This window comes from Dipodomys merriami, unplaced genomic scaffold (assembly GCF_024711535.1).
Source record: "Dipodomys merriami isolate MVZ:Mamm:240054 unplaced genomic scaffold, mDipMer1.0.p SCAF_9, whole genome shotgun sequence".
Classification (NCBI taxonomy): Eukaryota; Metazoa; Chordata; class Mammalia; order Rodentia; family Heteromyidae; genus Dipodomys; species Dipodomys merriami.
In genome coordinates, this window is record NW_027206512.1 from 25,303,589 (window position 1) to 25,322,027 (window position 18,439).

Genomic DNA, 18,439 nt, shown 5'->3' on the forward strand with positions numbered 1-18,439 from the left:
GAGCCAAAGACATACAATGGAAGAAACACAGCCTCTTCAACCGCTGGTGCTGGGAAAACTGGGCAGCCACATGCAGAAAACTAAAAGTGGACCCCAGCCTATCACCATGCACCAACATCAACTCAAAATGGAGTAAAGACCTTAACATTAAACCTGAATCTCTGAAACTACTGCAGGACAGAGTCGGAGAAACACTTGAACTAATAGGCACAGGAAGGAACTTCCTGAACAAAGTCCCAGGGTTACAACAAGTTGGAGAGAGACTCAACAAATGGGACTACCTTAAAATAAAAAGCTTCTGCACAGATAAATCTATCACAACTAAGTTAGAAAGACAACCAACTAATTGGGAAAAAATATTTACCAGCAATATATCAGACAAGGGGTTAACATCCTGTAAATACAGGGAGCTCAAGAAACTAATCCCTCCCAAACCTAACAAACCAATTACTAAATGGGCAAGTGAACTAAAGAGGGACTTCTCAAATGAAGAAATAAAACTGGCAAAGAAACACATGAGGAAATGTTCATCATCCCTGGTGGTGAAGGAAATGCAAATAAAGACAACCCTGAGATACCACCTTACCCCAGTCAGAATGTCCCACATCCACAAATCATGTGGAGAAAGAGGAACCCTATTACACTGCTGGTGGGAATGTATACTTATACAACCACTTTGGAAAGCAGTCTAGAGGGTCCTTAGAAAGCTAAAGATTGACCTCCCTTACGACCCAGTCATACCACTTCTAGGCATTTACCCTGAACAACAGGAACCAATATACAAGGACACGTGCACCTCCATGTTTATTGCAGCACTGTTTGCAATAGCTAGGATATGGAAACAACCTAGATGCCCCACCACAGATGAATGGATCCAAAAATTGTGGTATCTATACACAATGGAATATTATGCAGCCATTAGAAATGACAAAATAATGGCATTTGCAGGGAAGTGGATGGAGCTAGAAGGAATTATATTGAGCGAGGTAAGCCAAGAAAGAAGAGACAAATGGTACATGGTCTCCCTGATAAGCGGATGCTAAATCCAAAATGTTAGGCGATACGACAAAACTAACAGGACTTAAGAAACAAAGAACTCCCACTCATCTGGTTGAACCACTACTAAATATCCCCATGCTGCTGATCACATATATGGTATATAACATGTGAACACCGTTATATGTTACAGACTGTGATAGACAATTTGCTCCAGGAAAGTTAGAATGAACTTGTGACTTTAAATGAACATCATTATTCCACAATACTGTGAAATTCCGGAAATTATGCAATCACTTAATCACAGTTAAAAAAAAAAAAGAACCTTGGGGAAGGGAGGGAGGGGGGGGGATTGTAGGGGGAAAACAATGGAGGGGGTAACAATGCTCAAGAGGAAGTGTACTCAATACCTCACTCATGTAACTGTAACTCTCTGTATAGTATCTTTACAATAAAAAAAAGAAAATATTAACTCTGTAACTTTAGAATATTAAAATCTTTTTAAAGAATGAATAGGCTGGAGCAATAAAGTAAAATCACAAATGCAATACAGAAATGAAACCATGTGCCAGGGGCTCAAGCTTTGTAATCCTAGATACTGGGGAGGCAAAGAGCTGAGAATCAGGGTTAGAAGCCAGAGAGGGCAGAAAAGTCTGTGAAACTTCTATCTCCAATTAACAACCAAAAAGCCAGACTAGAGCTGTGTGGCTCAACTGATATAGAATGAGACTTGAGAAGGAAAGCTCAAGGACAGTGCCCATGCCTGGGTATGTGAGCCTTACGATGGCGCACACACACACACACACACACACACACACACACACACACACACACACACACACACACATCTATACATAAAGCACACATACATTAACAGACACACATCAAAAATATATATGTAAATTACCATATTAAATAGGAACACAATTAATTTTCTATATACTATTATTACAACATTCACGAAACATAAAAAAGCTTTTTAAACAAATACAGAAAAATGATAGACTATGTCCCCAGAAAAATTTTTAAATTGACCTTCAAATACATTCATGATTAGAAAAAAAATCTCATAATTCCATTGTCAGAAAAGTAAGGTCTAGTTACACACTAGTATCTATTCAGTTAACTAAATTGCAAAGTTCAGATATAGTTTCTCTTTTTAGAAACTAACATATCTAACAGAATACAATGTAAAACTGTTCTTTAAAATGTTTTTGGCTTTTGGCAAGAATGTAAAATTAGAAGAGTCCTCTTGGAAAGTAAAAGAGAAATTCTCAATCAATGACTTTCACCCAAACTTGAACTTTTCCTTGAAAGGCACATGGTGTACTAAAGTGTGTGGAGATATGGAAGAAGAAAAGTTTTCCCACAATGCCTTGCCTCATAGGAGCAACCACTTATGGCTCTAGCAATCTAGCTTAATTTTACAAGGGAATTGTACCACACAGCACTTTACAGAAAGAATATGGAATGATTCTGACTCCCACTATAGGGTTGAACAATATTGTCCTTAGGAATAATTAGCATGTTTCCCATGGTCTTTTATGTGGAGCTTTATTTAAAGTGAAGTAGAAGAAACTCTGGGAAACCTTTTACCCTGTCTTCAAGGGTTTCATAAAGAAATACGAATTAGGCAGCAAGTGGCCAATTCATATTCACCATGAAATAATACTTCCTATCAGAAACATTTGTATTAGAAATTTTAAGTGTTGTATTATTTATACAATAATACTATTTATTTGTAATGAAAAATAAAATTTGTATACATATATATAGAATATATAAGTTTATACATAAATTTATAAGAATATATAAGTTTATAACTACTTTGGGATACTTCAAATGAAGTTGAAAATGAAATTCAGCCTTTTCTCCCCTACTTTTTAGCACTTATTATAATACTGTTCGCATAGTAGAATATCTCTTCCATGATTTCTTCTACATTTACTGATCACAATATTATTATGAAGATTGGTAAAGTATGGACAAGTATATGTTTACTGGAATTTTTATAGTTTCTTGTCATCTCCAACAGACAGCAATTACAGTGGTGAAAAAAAGAGAGAACTTGATACTTAAACTAAGTACTTTTGGATATACTATTTAGAATAGGACAAATGATTGCCTTCATTGCATTTTTATTGACAAATGACCTAATCATCAACAAATTTCAGAATAAAAACCTGATGTTCTAAAATGTAATTGACCATTTTTGTTCAAAACTAGAAGCCAAAGAAAGACTGGTATATGCCAAAATGAAAAAAATAAAGATTGGACAAGTAAATGCATGTGCAGTTGCATAATGAACAGAACAGAAGAAGGCAGCATATTTGAAAAATATAAGATTTTTTTAGTTGAACTTATTAAGGCTATATAAATAGAATCAATATATAAATCTTACAATTCAATTTAAGGGATAGCTATCTGTTCAATACATTTATTTACTTCTTTACAAAATGTGGGTTAACAAAATGATTTTTTGAATGCTCTTTATTATATTTATTATTTATTATATTATTATGTATGTTTCTTAGAATTTCCCAGCTTTTAAAAACATTGTCTCCTTTTTCATTCTAGCAAAAACCTAACATTTCAAAACAAATTTTAGCATTTTTTTAATTAAATGAAATGACAAGATATTTCAGACTCAAGCATCTACTGGATGCTTATTATTATTAAAGAGGAGATCATTAATCTCAGAACTCTTGTCTCGTATAATATTTCTTGATGTGTTTGATCGTTGGGGCCTTGTGAACTTCACTTGTGAGCTCCCTTCATTCTGGAAATTCTGTTTAGATTCTGTGTATTCCATGGATTCATCATATTGCTGTTAGCATATTATGTTAATATTGCTTTGAAAATAAATCTTATTTTGAATAAAATATATCTAGAATATATAATAGAATATATTTCCTGTGTCAGGAAAGTGAGAGGGGGAAATGGTAAGGCCACTGGCAAATGACAAGTGAAGAAACAAAGGGAAACACTGACCAGTTAGTGATCAGAAGGATTTCGACAATTTATCTCTTAATGAAGGTATAGGAATAGAATATTTGTAATTGGCAGGAAGAGAGAATAATCAGTAAGCTTCTTGTAACTGCGACGAATAGGATTGCTCTACCAACGACTTGGCCGTACTTAGAAATATCTCCTCCTTCTTTTTCTTGTTCTATTCTCTTTTTCTCTTCTTTCCTGCCTTACCACATTTTCCACAAGAAAACAAACAACACTTTACCACCAAAAATAAAGCAACTGTCACACAGGCCAACAGGAAGCCAATTACATCCAGGGAGTGGTACTGGATCCAGGGGAGATGGTGGGCTGCAACCCGAAGGTGCTTGGCTCCTTTGTGGCGCATGACAAACTCGATCCAGAAGACAGCTCGATCCAGAGGCTTCACTGGCTGATCATGGTGAATTCTTGATAACCTCATCACATTTTCCTTATAACTAGAAGGCAAATCCACAGACAAAATGTTTTTACTTTTAATGCAGGGATGTAATAGATGGCTTAGGTTATACAAGCCAAAGGACATAGATGTGTTAAGGAAACATTTAATTTTTACATAAACTTGGTTAGTAGCACAGAGTTTTAAGAGTTATGAAGTGGGAGGTGTGGAACAATACATTCTTATACAATGTGATTGAATAAAAGCTGAAAAAATAGACTATCTAGTGGCTTACATACAGATATATTTTCCCCTGAAAGAAACTTGATATTTGTTCAACAGATGTGTATGAGACTGCTCTATGACCAAGATGGTGAATGATTAAATATTATGCAATCATGATATTTATAACCCTCCTAATTGACTAGTTTATCTGACCAAAGAAAGTGGTAATCAACATTAGTAGGCCACTTTACAGATCTGAGATATTTGCAGTATGATAATTTTTCAATTGCATACATCTATATACTTGTTATATGAAGGACAGGCCCCTGCAGCAGTGAATGAGTCTATAAAACTGAAGATAGTATGGTATTTGAAAAGTGGTGTACTTTGGCATACAGATTTTCAATGGTTGAGAGAGAAATGGTGAAAAAGTGCAGCAGTGGAGCTACCTGCACATTGATGAATGTGAACTATACAACTCTTAGGTGGAGATGGGCGGGAGGGATTGGGAGAGAGGGAGGGAAAAGAAGACCCTGTACAAAAGGAAATGTACTTATTACCTTGCTCATACAATTATAATCTCTCTACATGTCACCTCTATAATCACAATAAATAAATTATAAACAATAAAACAAGGCTGGGAATGTGGCTTAGTGGTAGAGTGCTTGCCTAACATGCATGAAGCCCTGGGTTCGATTCCTCAGTACCACATAAGTAAAAAAAAAAAAAAGCTGGATGTAGAGCTGTGGCTCAAGATGTGGAGTGCTAGTCTTGAGCCAAAGAAGCTCAGGGACAGTGCTCAAGGCCCTGAGTTCAAGCCCCAGGACTGGCAAAATGAAAACAAAAAAAGAATTAAAAGAGAATTGGAGTCTCAAATCAGTTTGGTACCACAATATCAAGAGCTATGGAGTTAGCAGTCTTCACAATTTCTAATATAACATTGAGCATATAGCTATGAAATGAAAAGCCAATTATGTCTACAATTGATATTGTCTGATAGCTGAGCCAGAATTCATATACATTACTTTTACCCCTTTATCATTGGGAAAAGGGAATATGGGTATCATTTCCAAGTGAATATGGTATTTTTGCTTAAGAAGAAGGGGATATTTTACTTGTATTCTTTGAGCCTAGCTAAAGTGAATAGTCTTGCTACCTTTCAACTGTATTGCACTGTGAGGTAAGACCCAGTGATTTCATGGTCATTTCAATGCATTTTAGGCAAAGTGCATTGGTAGTAAAAACCTTATTTTGCAAATCAGATTACTTTGCTATTTTCTACATATATAATTGCAAATTTGAAATACATGTATGACATTTTATGCAAATGAAATAAAAATAGACTATACATTTTTATCAATGAAGCAAGATAATCAAAAACCATATTAATATTTCTGTTGTATGTTTTCATGCTAGGAGCTTATGATTATATACATATTTTGAATAATTAAAACTACTATGAACTATTAAAATTTGTATTTTGTTCTAGTAATTGCTTTTCAGAAATAAAAAAAGTATCTATATGCTAGCGGCTGGTAGTTCACACTTGTAACCTTACTTACACAGGAGGCTGAGATATGAGGATCATACTTGGAGCTAGGCCAGGAAGGAAAGTCCATGATACTCTAACTAACCACCAAAAGCACACAGTAGAGCTTTTTGATCACATGATCAAATTTTAGAATGCTATCCCCGAGAAGAAAATGCACAAGGGTAGCAACCAGCCCCTGAGTTCTAGCCTCAGAAATAGCACCTATCAACATGTATTTGCTTATGCGCTCTACAGTATAACCCAGATAATCTCAGAGCTAGCATTAGGCTTAGAGTTAACCATTGCAAAAATGAGATGTACAAGTCATTATGTTGAAAATGAACTTTGCAACTTTGATGGGTGGAGGGGAGTGGATGGGAAGGGATGGGAAGGGGAAACAAAGGAGGAGGCTACAATGCTTGATAAGAAATGTACTCATTATCTTGCCCATGTAATTGTAACCCCTCTGTACAGTATTTGCACAATAAAAAAGTATTTTATATTATATATGTTTTACTCTGTGATTTCTAATGGTTATTTATGACCCTATTTCTTTGTGACAATAGTTATCAATTAACTATCAAATATAAAATTTTTTATATTAGAGTTGAAAAGAATTATGAAAAATACTTTCATTTATATTTAAAACATGAAACAAATGATCAGAAATTAACATCATAGTAAAATAGTAATTTATAAGAAATAGAGGTCAACATTTTCAAAACCAAAGATGAAATTAAGAATTACTAATGGTCTAAACAAAGCCCTTACTTGTGATTTTGATAACATAATGGAAATTATGACTTTTAATAACATTGGATATTAATATAATTAATGTTTAACATTGGGCACATAATCGCCTTAAATTTTCATTTTAATAAAATTAGGCTGAATTGTTATTTTGTTTTTTTATATGTGCATTAATTTATATAATCAGAAAGATTACTGAGAAAATTATGTAAGAATTTATAGAATCATTAAACAATATTTTGAAAAAACATGGAAAGAGTATTTTAAAGTCATTTTTCTCACTTCAAGATACTAGCAATTGAGAAATGAAACATGTGATTTCTTTTTTCTTTTTACATCTTTTTTTTATTGTGCAAATACTGTACAGAGGGGTTACAATTACATGGGCAAGATAATGAGTACATTTCTTATTAAGCATTGTTGCCTCCTCCTTTGTTTCCCCTTCCCATCCCTTCCCTTTCCCTTCACCCCCCAGCGAATCCTCCTCCCTTTTCCCCCCCTCACCAAAGTTGTAAAGTTCGTTTTTATATTAGCTTCATGGTACAGTATTCATACGGAATATGAAGCGTTGGGAATTTTCTTGTGTGATGGACAATTAGTGAGTGCAGGTGAGCTCTGGGAAAGCAGCAGGACTTACGAAGGATCATCGATGACTGTCCTTAGGGCCCTGAGCAAGTCTGCACTGGTCATGGTGTTCAGGTTCACCTCTACAGCTGCTCCTTTGGCCTTCAAGTAAGCGAGGTTATCAAACTGGTCACCAAATATGGGGATTCCTACCATCGGGATCCCATGATAAATGGCTTCATAGATCCCATTACTTCCACCGTGAGTGATGAAAGCCTTGGTTTTGGGATGCCCTGGTTTGAGGATGAAGTGAGAATGTAAGAAGTGGGGTTCTGATTTCAAGCTCATACACTGACAGAGTTTTGGAGACAGGATAAAAGCTACAATACCAGTCACTGGAGATTACCACATTCTCTTCAGCAATTGAACACTTGAGACATTGCTAAAGAAGAACAGTGAATCCTTTGGAGAAGAATCTAATTCTTTCATTATCTGACAAGCTATTACTGAGGAGGTGACATGTGACTTGAACCTGAGATGAAATGAGAGTCCTAACTGAAGATGCTCTTTTGTGATCCAGGGCAAGCATGAATCTCTAAGCCAATGACTGAATATATGATTGTGTTGCTTTTAAACTGGAAATGTAACATGTATCATAAATGAATTAAACTGTTTTCAATTTATTTGCTATACAAAGAGTTATTTATCATGTCTGCTGATCAGCAGTACAACTTTTCTTTCCCCACAGTCTTACCCAAAAGATCATTCTGGGGTAGCCAATCAAAGAGCCGAGTATTGGATCCTAATGTTGCTGGAGTCTTTCCCTCGTATCTCCATAGAACCTGTGGAAGGCACCATTGTGCTTTTGAGGATCAGTTCACATTGAGGGTGAATCAAGGTTGTAGAATTATTTAGAATGACCCCAGGCACCATAATTTAGGAGATAATTCAGTAGTCAAATGATCAAATGTGGTTAATATATTTTTATAAATAATTTTCTAGGTGATGCTAATATCATTTTTATAAATAATTTTCTAGGTGATGCTAATATCAGGTACACTCAGTGTCTAAAGAGTTTTAACTTTTAAGCCTCACTGTGGTGGCTTATGCCTGTAATCCTAGCTATTTAGGAAGCTTAGATTTGAATAATGCAATTTGAAGTCAGTTGGAACAGGAAAGGCCAGGAGACTCTTGTCTCCAACAAAACTATTTAGAAAATTCAGAAGTGTTGCTGTAGGTCAAGTGGTAGAAGGCTCTGGCCATGAGCAACAGAAGCTCAGGCACAGTTCCCAGGCCCTGAGTTCAAGCTCCAGGCTGGCATTGTCCCCTCAAGTGATCAAAAAAAAAAAGAAGCATTAAAATATTAAGAAAAAAACCTGGTTTCTTTTAGATAAAATGGATTTAATACACCGATGTAAAACCAGTATCCCATTGTTTATGACCATCAATTATAGTAATTCTTGTGTACTCTTAAGCTTGTCATTTTGAAGGACACAAAACTGAGCAGTAGCTAAGTCAAAGTTTATTGAAGTAGTTGTTTATGTCAGGTCCTTCAAATAATCACATTTCAAATCTGTATGCAAACTAAACTGCTACCATTTTGTGTCTGATATTTCTGGTTCTCAAGTATGTATTCTGTGTTAGATACAAAGCTGAAAAGGATACCCAGTTGACCTGTTTAGTGTGCCTGTTTATAAGCCAGAATGCTTTCTCACATCTATAATGATTTCAGGCTTAATTAGTATCCTTAAGTAGAGAATTTAAGTGGTTACTGTTTTAAAATGTAAACAACAATAACAACAACAAACAACAAAGAGCTGTGATTTCTCCCTGCAAAGTTCTCTATTAGCTACATTCTTGCTTTAGTTAATAAAATGCTTTTCTGCTTTCCCGACCAGCAATTTACTGACCTTCTGTGGAACTTGAGCAAGGGCTGAAGCAATGACACTGGCCTTCTTTTCTGTGAGGTTTTTGACCATGGAACCCAGAGAAAACACTACCACACCATTTTCTCCTGAGCTCTGAACAAATTCTTCCATTTCCTATAGACATAAACATATTTATTGTAGCATATTTACCCTAGTCAAGATATGGAATTGGCTCAGATACCCCTGAATGGACAAATGGTTTAAAAAATGTGTTATATATACACAATGGAATTCTACTCACCAATCAGAAAGAATGATATTGCATCGGACCTAGAGAAACATAGATTACATGGTTTCCCTCATATATGGGTGCTAGAATATGCTTATAAATGTGTAAGTAAACAAAGAGTGCTATGCAAGTGGTTACAAATGAATTAACTGAAGTGTAATAGACTCTATGGAGAGTTCAAATAATATAATTCAGTAGAAAACCTAAGTTAAATCCCAAGAAAATAAGTACCAGGAAATTGGTACTGTGCAGGTGGCAGTGGCAAGGGGTAGAAAATGAAAGGGAGGAGAAAGATGTAACATATTGGCAAGACGGCATTGTATACACTGCAGAATTGAGAAAAATAAGGGAATGGATTGGTGAAAGTGGGAGGAAGATGTTGAAGGGATTACACAGACCGGAATTTGTTGTATATATGAATTGCTTTTTTAGAGGGCAAAAAATCAATATATATGCTAAAAATTAAGGAAAATATGGGAAGGCTGTGGTGTGGGTGAGAATAATGAAAGGGATGACATTGATTGAGATGTACTATAGTGATAAACTGCTCAGTTGAAAGGAAACTTCTTTGTACTACTTAAAGAAAATAACATACACACACACACACACACACACACACACACACACACACACACACACACACACACACACACATAAAACCCAAGGAAAACAATCATGGAGAGTAGAAAAATCCACCGACAGCTCAGAGTAAGAAAATTAGAGAGAAATACCAGATAAATCTTCTGTCAATTCTGTAATCGTATGGAGCTGAATGTAGATTTTTAAGAAGAAGCATGTTTGAAAAATATGGCTAAAATGCACATTAAGCCCAACTAAAAGAATAAATCACTACAAAAAGTGAACACACAGTAAAGGGTAGCTTTTTCCCTGATATATGGAATCGTTATTTTAAAGTTTATTTTTTCTCACTTAGCAAAGTTGTTGGCAAAGTGAAAAATAGGTTCCGTAAATGAAAGCCCAAGATAAAGTCAATATTAAGGCTTTAAAAATTATTAGCATGTCACTTCTATCTAACAAATATAAGCAAGCTATCTACATTTCTATTAGAAAAGCATTAAATATTATTTGTCTCAAAAATTACTTTCCCTGATTAATATGGCTTAGAAAAAATGTATTAGGAATATGATCTAGAGCACTGTAATTTAGAAGAATATAACACACTTAAACTCATGTTAGAAGGCCCTAGGAGCTAAGCAATTCCAGCGGTGGGGCACAGCAAATGCTAGCCCAGGTGCAAGGGAAAAAGAACTTTAAATCACAATGGGCCAGGTGCAGGTGGCTTACGCCTATAATCCTAACTATTCAGGAGGCTGAGATCTGAGGATCAAGGTTAAAAGCCAGCTCTGGCAGGAACATCTGTGAGACTCATCTCCAATTAACCACCAGAAAACCGGAAGTGTCACTGTGGCTCAAGAGTAGGTACACTGCTTGCCTTGAGCTGAAGAGCTGAGGGACAGCACCCAGGCCCAGAGTGCAAGCCCCACGACCAACAAAACAAATAAAAACAACAACCACCACCACAACAAAAGCACACTCTGTCTGGGAATGGAAACTAGTGTTACCAGTGTGGAAAGCAATTTGGTAATTCCTCAAGATGGTACACATAAATCAGGTAATACTACACTTGAACATTTTCCCAAAAGATTACATTGAGCATACGCATGTTTGTTGCTATACTATTCACCCCACTCAGGGTATAGATATCACCTGTACAATGGATTCTTCAGTCAAGAAATGTAATAGTTCATTTGCAAGAAAATCAATAGACATGGAAAAAATTAAGCAAAGTAATTCCAGCTCAGAGAGACAAGAGAGCATATTTTCTCTCATATATGGAAGTTAAATCAAATCATCACATATATGAAAAGGTATACACGTTCATATGCATGTATAGACCAACAAATTGACTACAGTATGGTACACACAGTTGAGGAGTCCAATGCTGTAGTAGTCCTTTGAATAAATTAGTTTAACAACATGAATACCAGAAAGTTGAATCATGTTCTTGGGAGGATGAGGAGTTAAAAATGACTGGGGCAGACATAGAGGAAGGGTAGGTAAATACAGTCACAATGTTAAATGTACTTATGTGAAAATGGAATCAGGTAATTTGTCTGGATGGGTTTGTTTGGGAGAGATGAAAAAAGGGGTAAGGAGTAACATGAACCAATATGCATTACACTGACTACTGACATGTTGAATTGAATCCATTTGGACTACCACTTAAAGACAATGGAAGGAAGGAAGGAAGGAAGGAAGGAAGGAAGGAAGGAAGGAAGGAAGGAAGGAAGGAAGGAAGGAAGGAAGGAAGGAAGGAAGGAAGGAAGGAAGGAAGGAAGTGAGCATGAGTTGTGGATACTCAACTGCATACATAACTATCCATCTTTTTCTACATATAAATTATTAATTGATGTTGTTGGTATTGGAATGGAATGCCATGTTTCTCTCATAAATTGTGTCTGAGTGTTTATGAATTTGTGTGTGTTTCAAGTGGAGTAGGAAGATAGATATATGTGTGGTTAGAAATTATTATCCAGAGAGCTGTCTCTTTCTATGTATTAATTAGACTTTCAGCCATTAACTTTCATAGATCAATGCTCCATAAACTTCCCTTCAGCCATAACTTAACTAGTAATTAAAATATTATCAGCATCTTAAAATAAAATTTTAATTTGAAAATGACTTATTCAACCGAAACAGAAATCAAGAACTCTCCTGGGAACATCATTTAACCTGAAGTCCTTAATAGAATTTGTGCTTGTTTACTTTCTAAAAAATAATTGAATATTCTGTCCTTACTACCTATTACTAAATAAATGAATGAGTCATGCCATGCATGAATATTAACATTTATGCCTTTGTATGCTTTACTTTCAACATACATGTCATTCTAAAACATTATTCTTATTAAGTATTTTATAATTTTCTTGGTTATCTACAATAATCTTAAAATAGCGCAATATCTGAGCATGTCAACTTTACAAGTTACTTTCTGTTATGTTCTCACAATCTATTTCTAGAACAGTTTGTTGAGACTTAGGTCTTTTAACACCCAAACAATTGATGAATTTTTGATTCATCAATTGAATTTTTAGTTAAAAACTAAAATCATCATCACCAACTCAGAATTTTTTTCACCAATTGTTTCTTTTTTATGAAAAGTTCACCATTATCCAAGACTGAAATCTGAAAGCATCAGTTCAATCTATGTCTTTCCCTCAACTCCTACTTTTTCTAACTCATCAAATCCTATGCACTTCATGAGCTCTCATGAAGGCTTCTTTCTTGGTCAAAAATTCTGGAGAATGAGCCAGTTAATACTCCATAACTCTTTTAGGAACACCATTAATTTCTATGATTCTGCTTTGATGTCCTTCTATTCCAATGTCTACAGTACACACACACACACACACACACACACACACACACACACACACACACACACACACACACACACACACACTTTTAACATAGCCTCAGTTTGCAAGGGAATTCAAAAGATTCAGTATGACTCATAAAAATCCACCTTACATAACGAGGAAAACAAATTAGCTTGTGCAATCTCAAAATACCTAGTAACGTATTTCTGTGAATGAAGGTATTAACAGTAAGTGGATATCTGGTATTTTATTATAAGGCACATAAAAGTTTCCCAATTAGAGACCTACCTTAGGTAAAGGTTTGGCAGGCTTGCAGTGCAATCCTCCGACAAACTCAAAATTGGGTAAGTATGGGTGAGGGAAATCAAAATCCCAATATGTCCGGATTAGCCACATTTCAGCTTTGCCCACAGTTTCACACAATGTTGTGGGTCTTCCTGGTGGGGGGCGGGGAAGGAAGAATATTTCTATGACAAAGATTTGTATGTAGCTTTGTTGAGGAAAATAACACATCACTCATTTCATTATAGCTACTAGAGAGAAAATTCCAGTCCTCAGGAATAAGTCCAATTTAAATAGAGATGAAAAGGTAAGAAGGAGGGAATGAGGAAAGGAAAAAAGGAGAGGAAAAAAGTAAGTAAAAGAGATTAAAATCACTGAGCCCATTTGCAAGAATTGCTCTGCAAAAATAAGGCTTACTAACATTAGCAAATGACTTTTATCCTAGGTAACTGAAGTTTACAATGTACTGCTACAAAATGTAAGTTTCACACCTGCTGACATACATACTGCCTTTAACATAAAAGTGAAAACTTAAAAAAAGATCTGTCAATGATGAAATCAGCAAATATATAGAATAAGAAAATAACTAAAATAATAGTGAACTAAATGAAATCCAACAAATAAAGATCTGTAATAAATTTAAGCATTTACTAATTAGGAGAAAAATAAAGTCCATATAAGTAAAGGAGTTAGAGAAGAAGTACAGGAAAAATATAAAATGGAATAATCAATATGATTAAAAAGCAGTATTTTTATATTAGGAAATTAGCGATCAATCTCACTGAAAAACAAAAGCTATTTCTTGAAAATAGTTAGGTTACCAAATATGGTATAATTGTTTGGCATCCCTGGGTTTGAAGTCAGAAAAGAGATACATGCTAGGCAAGTCCGCCACACCTAAGCTTTTCAATAGGAGATAGCCTAAGTCTAAATTGTCTAGGAATTAAAATGTTAGCCTAAAACTACACATGTAAATTAAAATTTAAGTGGTAAAATGAGAAAAATCCTATGATTATGTAAAACAATAGAAATACTGCCTAATTTCAAAAGATGTAATTGAATTAGAAATATAGGAAGTTTTCTTAGACCAAAAAAGTTTCCAAATAGAAAAAAGTTTAATTAATTTTAGCCTTTTATTTTGAATATTATGAGTATTCTCATTATGGTGGAAAAAGCCAGTGGTATACTAGATTATAATTGCTCAATCATGTTATGCATTGCTATAGCAAAATAGTAACCAACAATAAAATTATCTAGACAATGGTGAAGTAGATCTAGCTATCTGTCTATCTAATATCAAACATCAAAAAGAAAATAAAAAGGAATATAGAAATAAGTCATTAGAAAGAAAGTAACACTTTGCAAATAATGGATATATCCCTACATGATTTAATGACTGTTGTTCCTATGGCAATTGCTGACAGAAAATTGATCAGGGTCTTAATCTTAGCAATCTTTAAAGAGACCTTAGAGAAGCAGAACATAAATTTTAGATCTATTTAGCTGAAGTAAAAATATATATATATATATACAAATATACATATATAGGAGGTGTGAGTTATGGCTGAAATGATAGACAGCTTGTCTTAAGTTCAAAACCCTGTACCACTAAACTAGTAAACAAACAAGAAACCATGTCTTTGAGGATTTATGGAATTGTAACAGAATGGTATCCGCATTATTTATTTATTTTATTTTATTGTGAAAATACTGTACAGAGGAGTTACAATTACATGGGCAAGATAATGAGTACATTTCTTATCAAGCATTGTAACCTCCTCCTTTGTTTCCCCTTCCCATTCCCTTCCCATCCTCCCTCCGCCCTCCCACCTAATCCTCCCCGCCCCCACGAAAGTTGTAAAGTTCGTTTTAGACATAACAACTTGTATATCTCATTGTTGCAATGGGTCCACCTGTATCCCTATTTAAACGATTTGTTTTTCCCCTTCCCCTCCACAAATTATGGTATCTGCATTATTTTATAACAGTGTTGAAGCTTTGAATTATGTTTTTAAAATGTACACAATGTACATATTGTAATAAATGTACATATTGTTCATAAATAAATTTGACCTAAATACAACAGTTAATATAAAATGTAAAAATAAGTATTTAGCAATTGTAATTAGAAAAAGACACATTTGCATAGCAATTTTTCTTAGTGGATAATTTCTTGATAGGATATTGAATAAAGTTAACAGTTCTGAGAAGAAACGAGAAGCCAACTATTAACATATATACTCTAGCTTCACATGAATTGTTAGCCATTTGTGCACATTACATTTTTACAATTATACTAATTTTTTTACAATTATACTAATAGTGAATGGTATTTGTCCATCAAATAAACAAGAGAACATATAGGAATAAGAATCAAATAGACCATTACCTTATAACAAAAGGAAAACTTATTAAAGCACCTATCTTAAGGATTACCTTTAATCTTTAGTATTAATACCCACAGGATCCCCATACATTTTAATGGTTAAACATGATATACCATATGTCCTTTTATGTTATCTTCTTGAACTATGTAAGCCCTTCTATTCTCACTAATTATCACAATAAAGAAAATTTAGCTTAGTTATTTTAGCAAAGATAAAGATGTAGAATCCTTTTATTTCCTACATTTGTTATTCTGTGTTAGCCTTAACTCTGAGCATAAAGCCACATATTCAAGTGCTGACAAAACAAATCCGTTGTTATCAACTATCATTTTGTGTAGAAAACAATTTTGAATACATATTTCTTTTAGTTTGTGAGACATTTCTTGAGCTTCTTAACCATTTTGATCTATTACATGAAAAGCAGATTCTCTTACCTAATACTTCACTATAGAATTGATTCCAAAAATGGAAGTCATATTGTGGGAGCCAAAAATCAAAGAAAAATGTAAGCATCATATTTTTCACCCTTTCCAAAAAGGTCATTCTGTCTGTTAGTCCTCCAAACGCCACAGGTACATAGGAAGCTGGTGCTGGGAGTTGCCCACAGTATCTCTCTATGGTGCTGCCTATGGAGACCCTGAATGTAAGCACAAAAGGTATCTCCAGCAACTCAGCCACCAGCTCTCCACAAGGAATGACAGGGTCGATCACCATTACATCATACTTGGTTTCCTGGAGCTTCATCATGAGTGACTGATTGTAGACTGCACTCCTACAGAGCATTTCAAATGTTCTAGTGTTGTTAAGAAAGAGTTTTTGGAATGTGCTTTCTGCTTGCCAGAATGGCAGTGTTGGTATGCCATTCACAAGTAGGTCTACAAAGTCTTCCATTTCCTTCATTGTACTCTCTCTGTCATAAGGCGTTTGGATCACCTCGAAATTCAGTGCAGAAGGCTTTCTGTAGTCCACTAAGATATTAAGAGTCGATGTCAAAACTGTCACCTCATGTCCTTTGGCAGTGAGTTCATCGAGAATCGTCTTTAGGTTGAGCCAATGGCTCATTTCACAGGGCCACACCAAGACCTTCCCACAGCATCCATGGCCCACACAGCACAGCTGAAGCAGCAGAATTGTCAAAGCCCACTTCAGAGACATAATGCTTCCAGACTGATCTGAAGAGATTGAGTGAGTGCGGTGTTGAAGTGGATATTTAGATATGACACAGGTCAATGGTTAACTTCTAGAGTTAACAAAGAACACAGGTTGAGAGAACTTTGTTCCTATGGTTGATGAGGTGAAACACCTATATGACATCTGTACAGCAGATGAAAAACACTTAGATATTGGTTGGGAATCAATTCTAGTATTTTAATAATTCTATTTTAAATATGCTAAAATGGTATTTTACTATAAATTTCTAAATGCAGTAAAAGAGCTAATATAAGTTTAATTAACAATATGGTATCTCTTACAGAATCAGTGCATTGAAAATTTTGTGGAAACCCAGGAGAAGATCTTTTCTTAAAAACTTGGTAACATACTTGTATGTAGTTGCCTTTTACATTATATGAAGAAAAGAAGACAAGATCATTTTTTAAAGGGTTGCACTGTTTCAGAGCCTCAGACAAAGATCCTCTCTCTTTTGTGTCAATTTAATTATTTTTACTGTCTTCTGGGATGGGAGCAGACTTTGGCTAAAGATAGATACTTAGAAGAATAAAGGAACATGAGGGGGAAAATGCTTTTCAAAATATGTCTGAAATATAACTGACCATTTTTCTTCAATGATGAAACCTAAAGAAAGACTGGTAGCTGTCAAAAATGAAAACATAAGAGATTGGACAAACAAATGCACATGGGGAAAATCAGCTTCATAATGAATAGAAATAAAGAAGGCAACATATTTGAGAAATATAAGATTTTCTACTTAAGCTGATTAAGGGTACTTAAACTTATTAAGAAAGAAGATTAAATAAATGAAGATTAGACATTTCTCACCTATTTTTCAGCATTTATTACTGTTTGCTTAATAGAGGGTCTACTCTATTATTTCTTCTACTATTTCTTCATTTACTAATTTGAATATTACTATAAGGATTGGTAAAATGTGGACAAATACATGTTTAGTGGAATTTTTCTAGTTTCTTTCTGGTAATTCTGTCCAGACCTCTCTGTTATAGCTTTACAGAATTTATATTTTTAGGGTGTACTTTGAGTTATATAAACTGGTGTAACATACCTTCAATAAAAATTTTAATTTTATGGTTGATAAAATGAAATCTGATTTATATATCTTTCTCATTGACAAGCAGGATTGTGCATAACATATGAACATAGATCTTTACTTCCAAAGTTTATATAACTTATTTCATTAGAAAGTCTCTGTTGTTTTTGTGTTAACTCAAGTCCTTCCTCTGTAGTTTTGAAAAAAATCAACAAAAAGTAAAAAGTAAAAGAAAAGAAATTATGTGAAATAGATAAAACTGAAAAAATAAAAAAGGTATCGAATTTTCTTTTTCAGAAGGGAAAGGTAGAGTTATATTTTGACTGAAGGGAATTCTCTACAGAGAACTGAAGCCTCTTAAAACAGATCATATGCCAGTTACTGTTTATGTACTATTGTTAGCTTTACCATTTGCTCTCGTTACAAAAAGGGTAAATCCGATATTAGTGATTACTAAATGGAAAAATTGTTTTGTTGCAATACTTCCATACACAAAATTGTAGTTGGATCATCTTCACTCTTCCTGTTATTCTT

At 34.5% G+C, this 18,439-nt stretch overlaps 1 protein-coding gene across 1 annotated transcript; it reads right to left on the minus strand.

Moving 5' to 3' along the window:
- Window positions 1-1,995: 1,995 nt before the first annotated feature.
- On the minus strand, window positions 1,996-16,846 carry LOC138820565 (UDP-glucuronosyltransferase 2A3-like). Its single transcript, XM_070012271.1, has 6 exons — window positions 16,116-16,846; window positions 13,301-13,449; window positions 9,365-9,496; window positions 8,209-8,296; window positions 7,528-7,747; window positions 1,996-4,445 (listed from the first exon to the last, which is right to left on the minus strand). Exons 1-6 carry the CDS (start codon window positions 16,834-16,836, stop codon window positions 4,166-4,168), a joined length of 1,590 nt encoding a protein of 529 aa, XP_069868372.1. The 5' UTR covers window positions 16,837-16,846; the 3' UTR covers window positions 1,996-4,165.
- Between the last annotated feature and the right edge of the window lie 1,593 nt (window positions 16,847-18,439).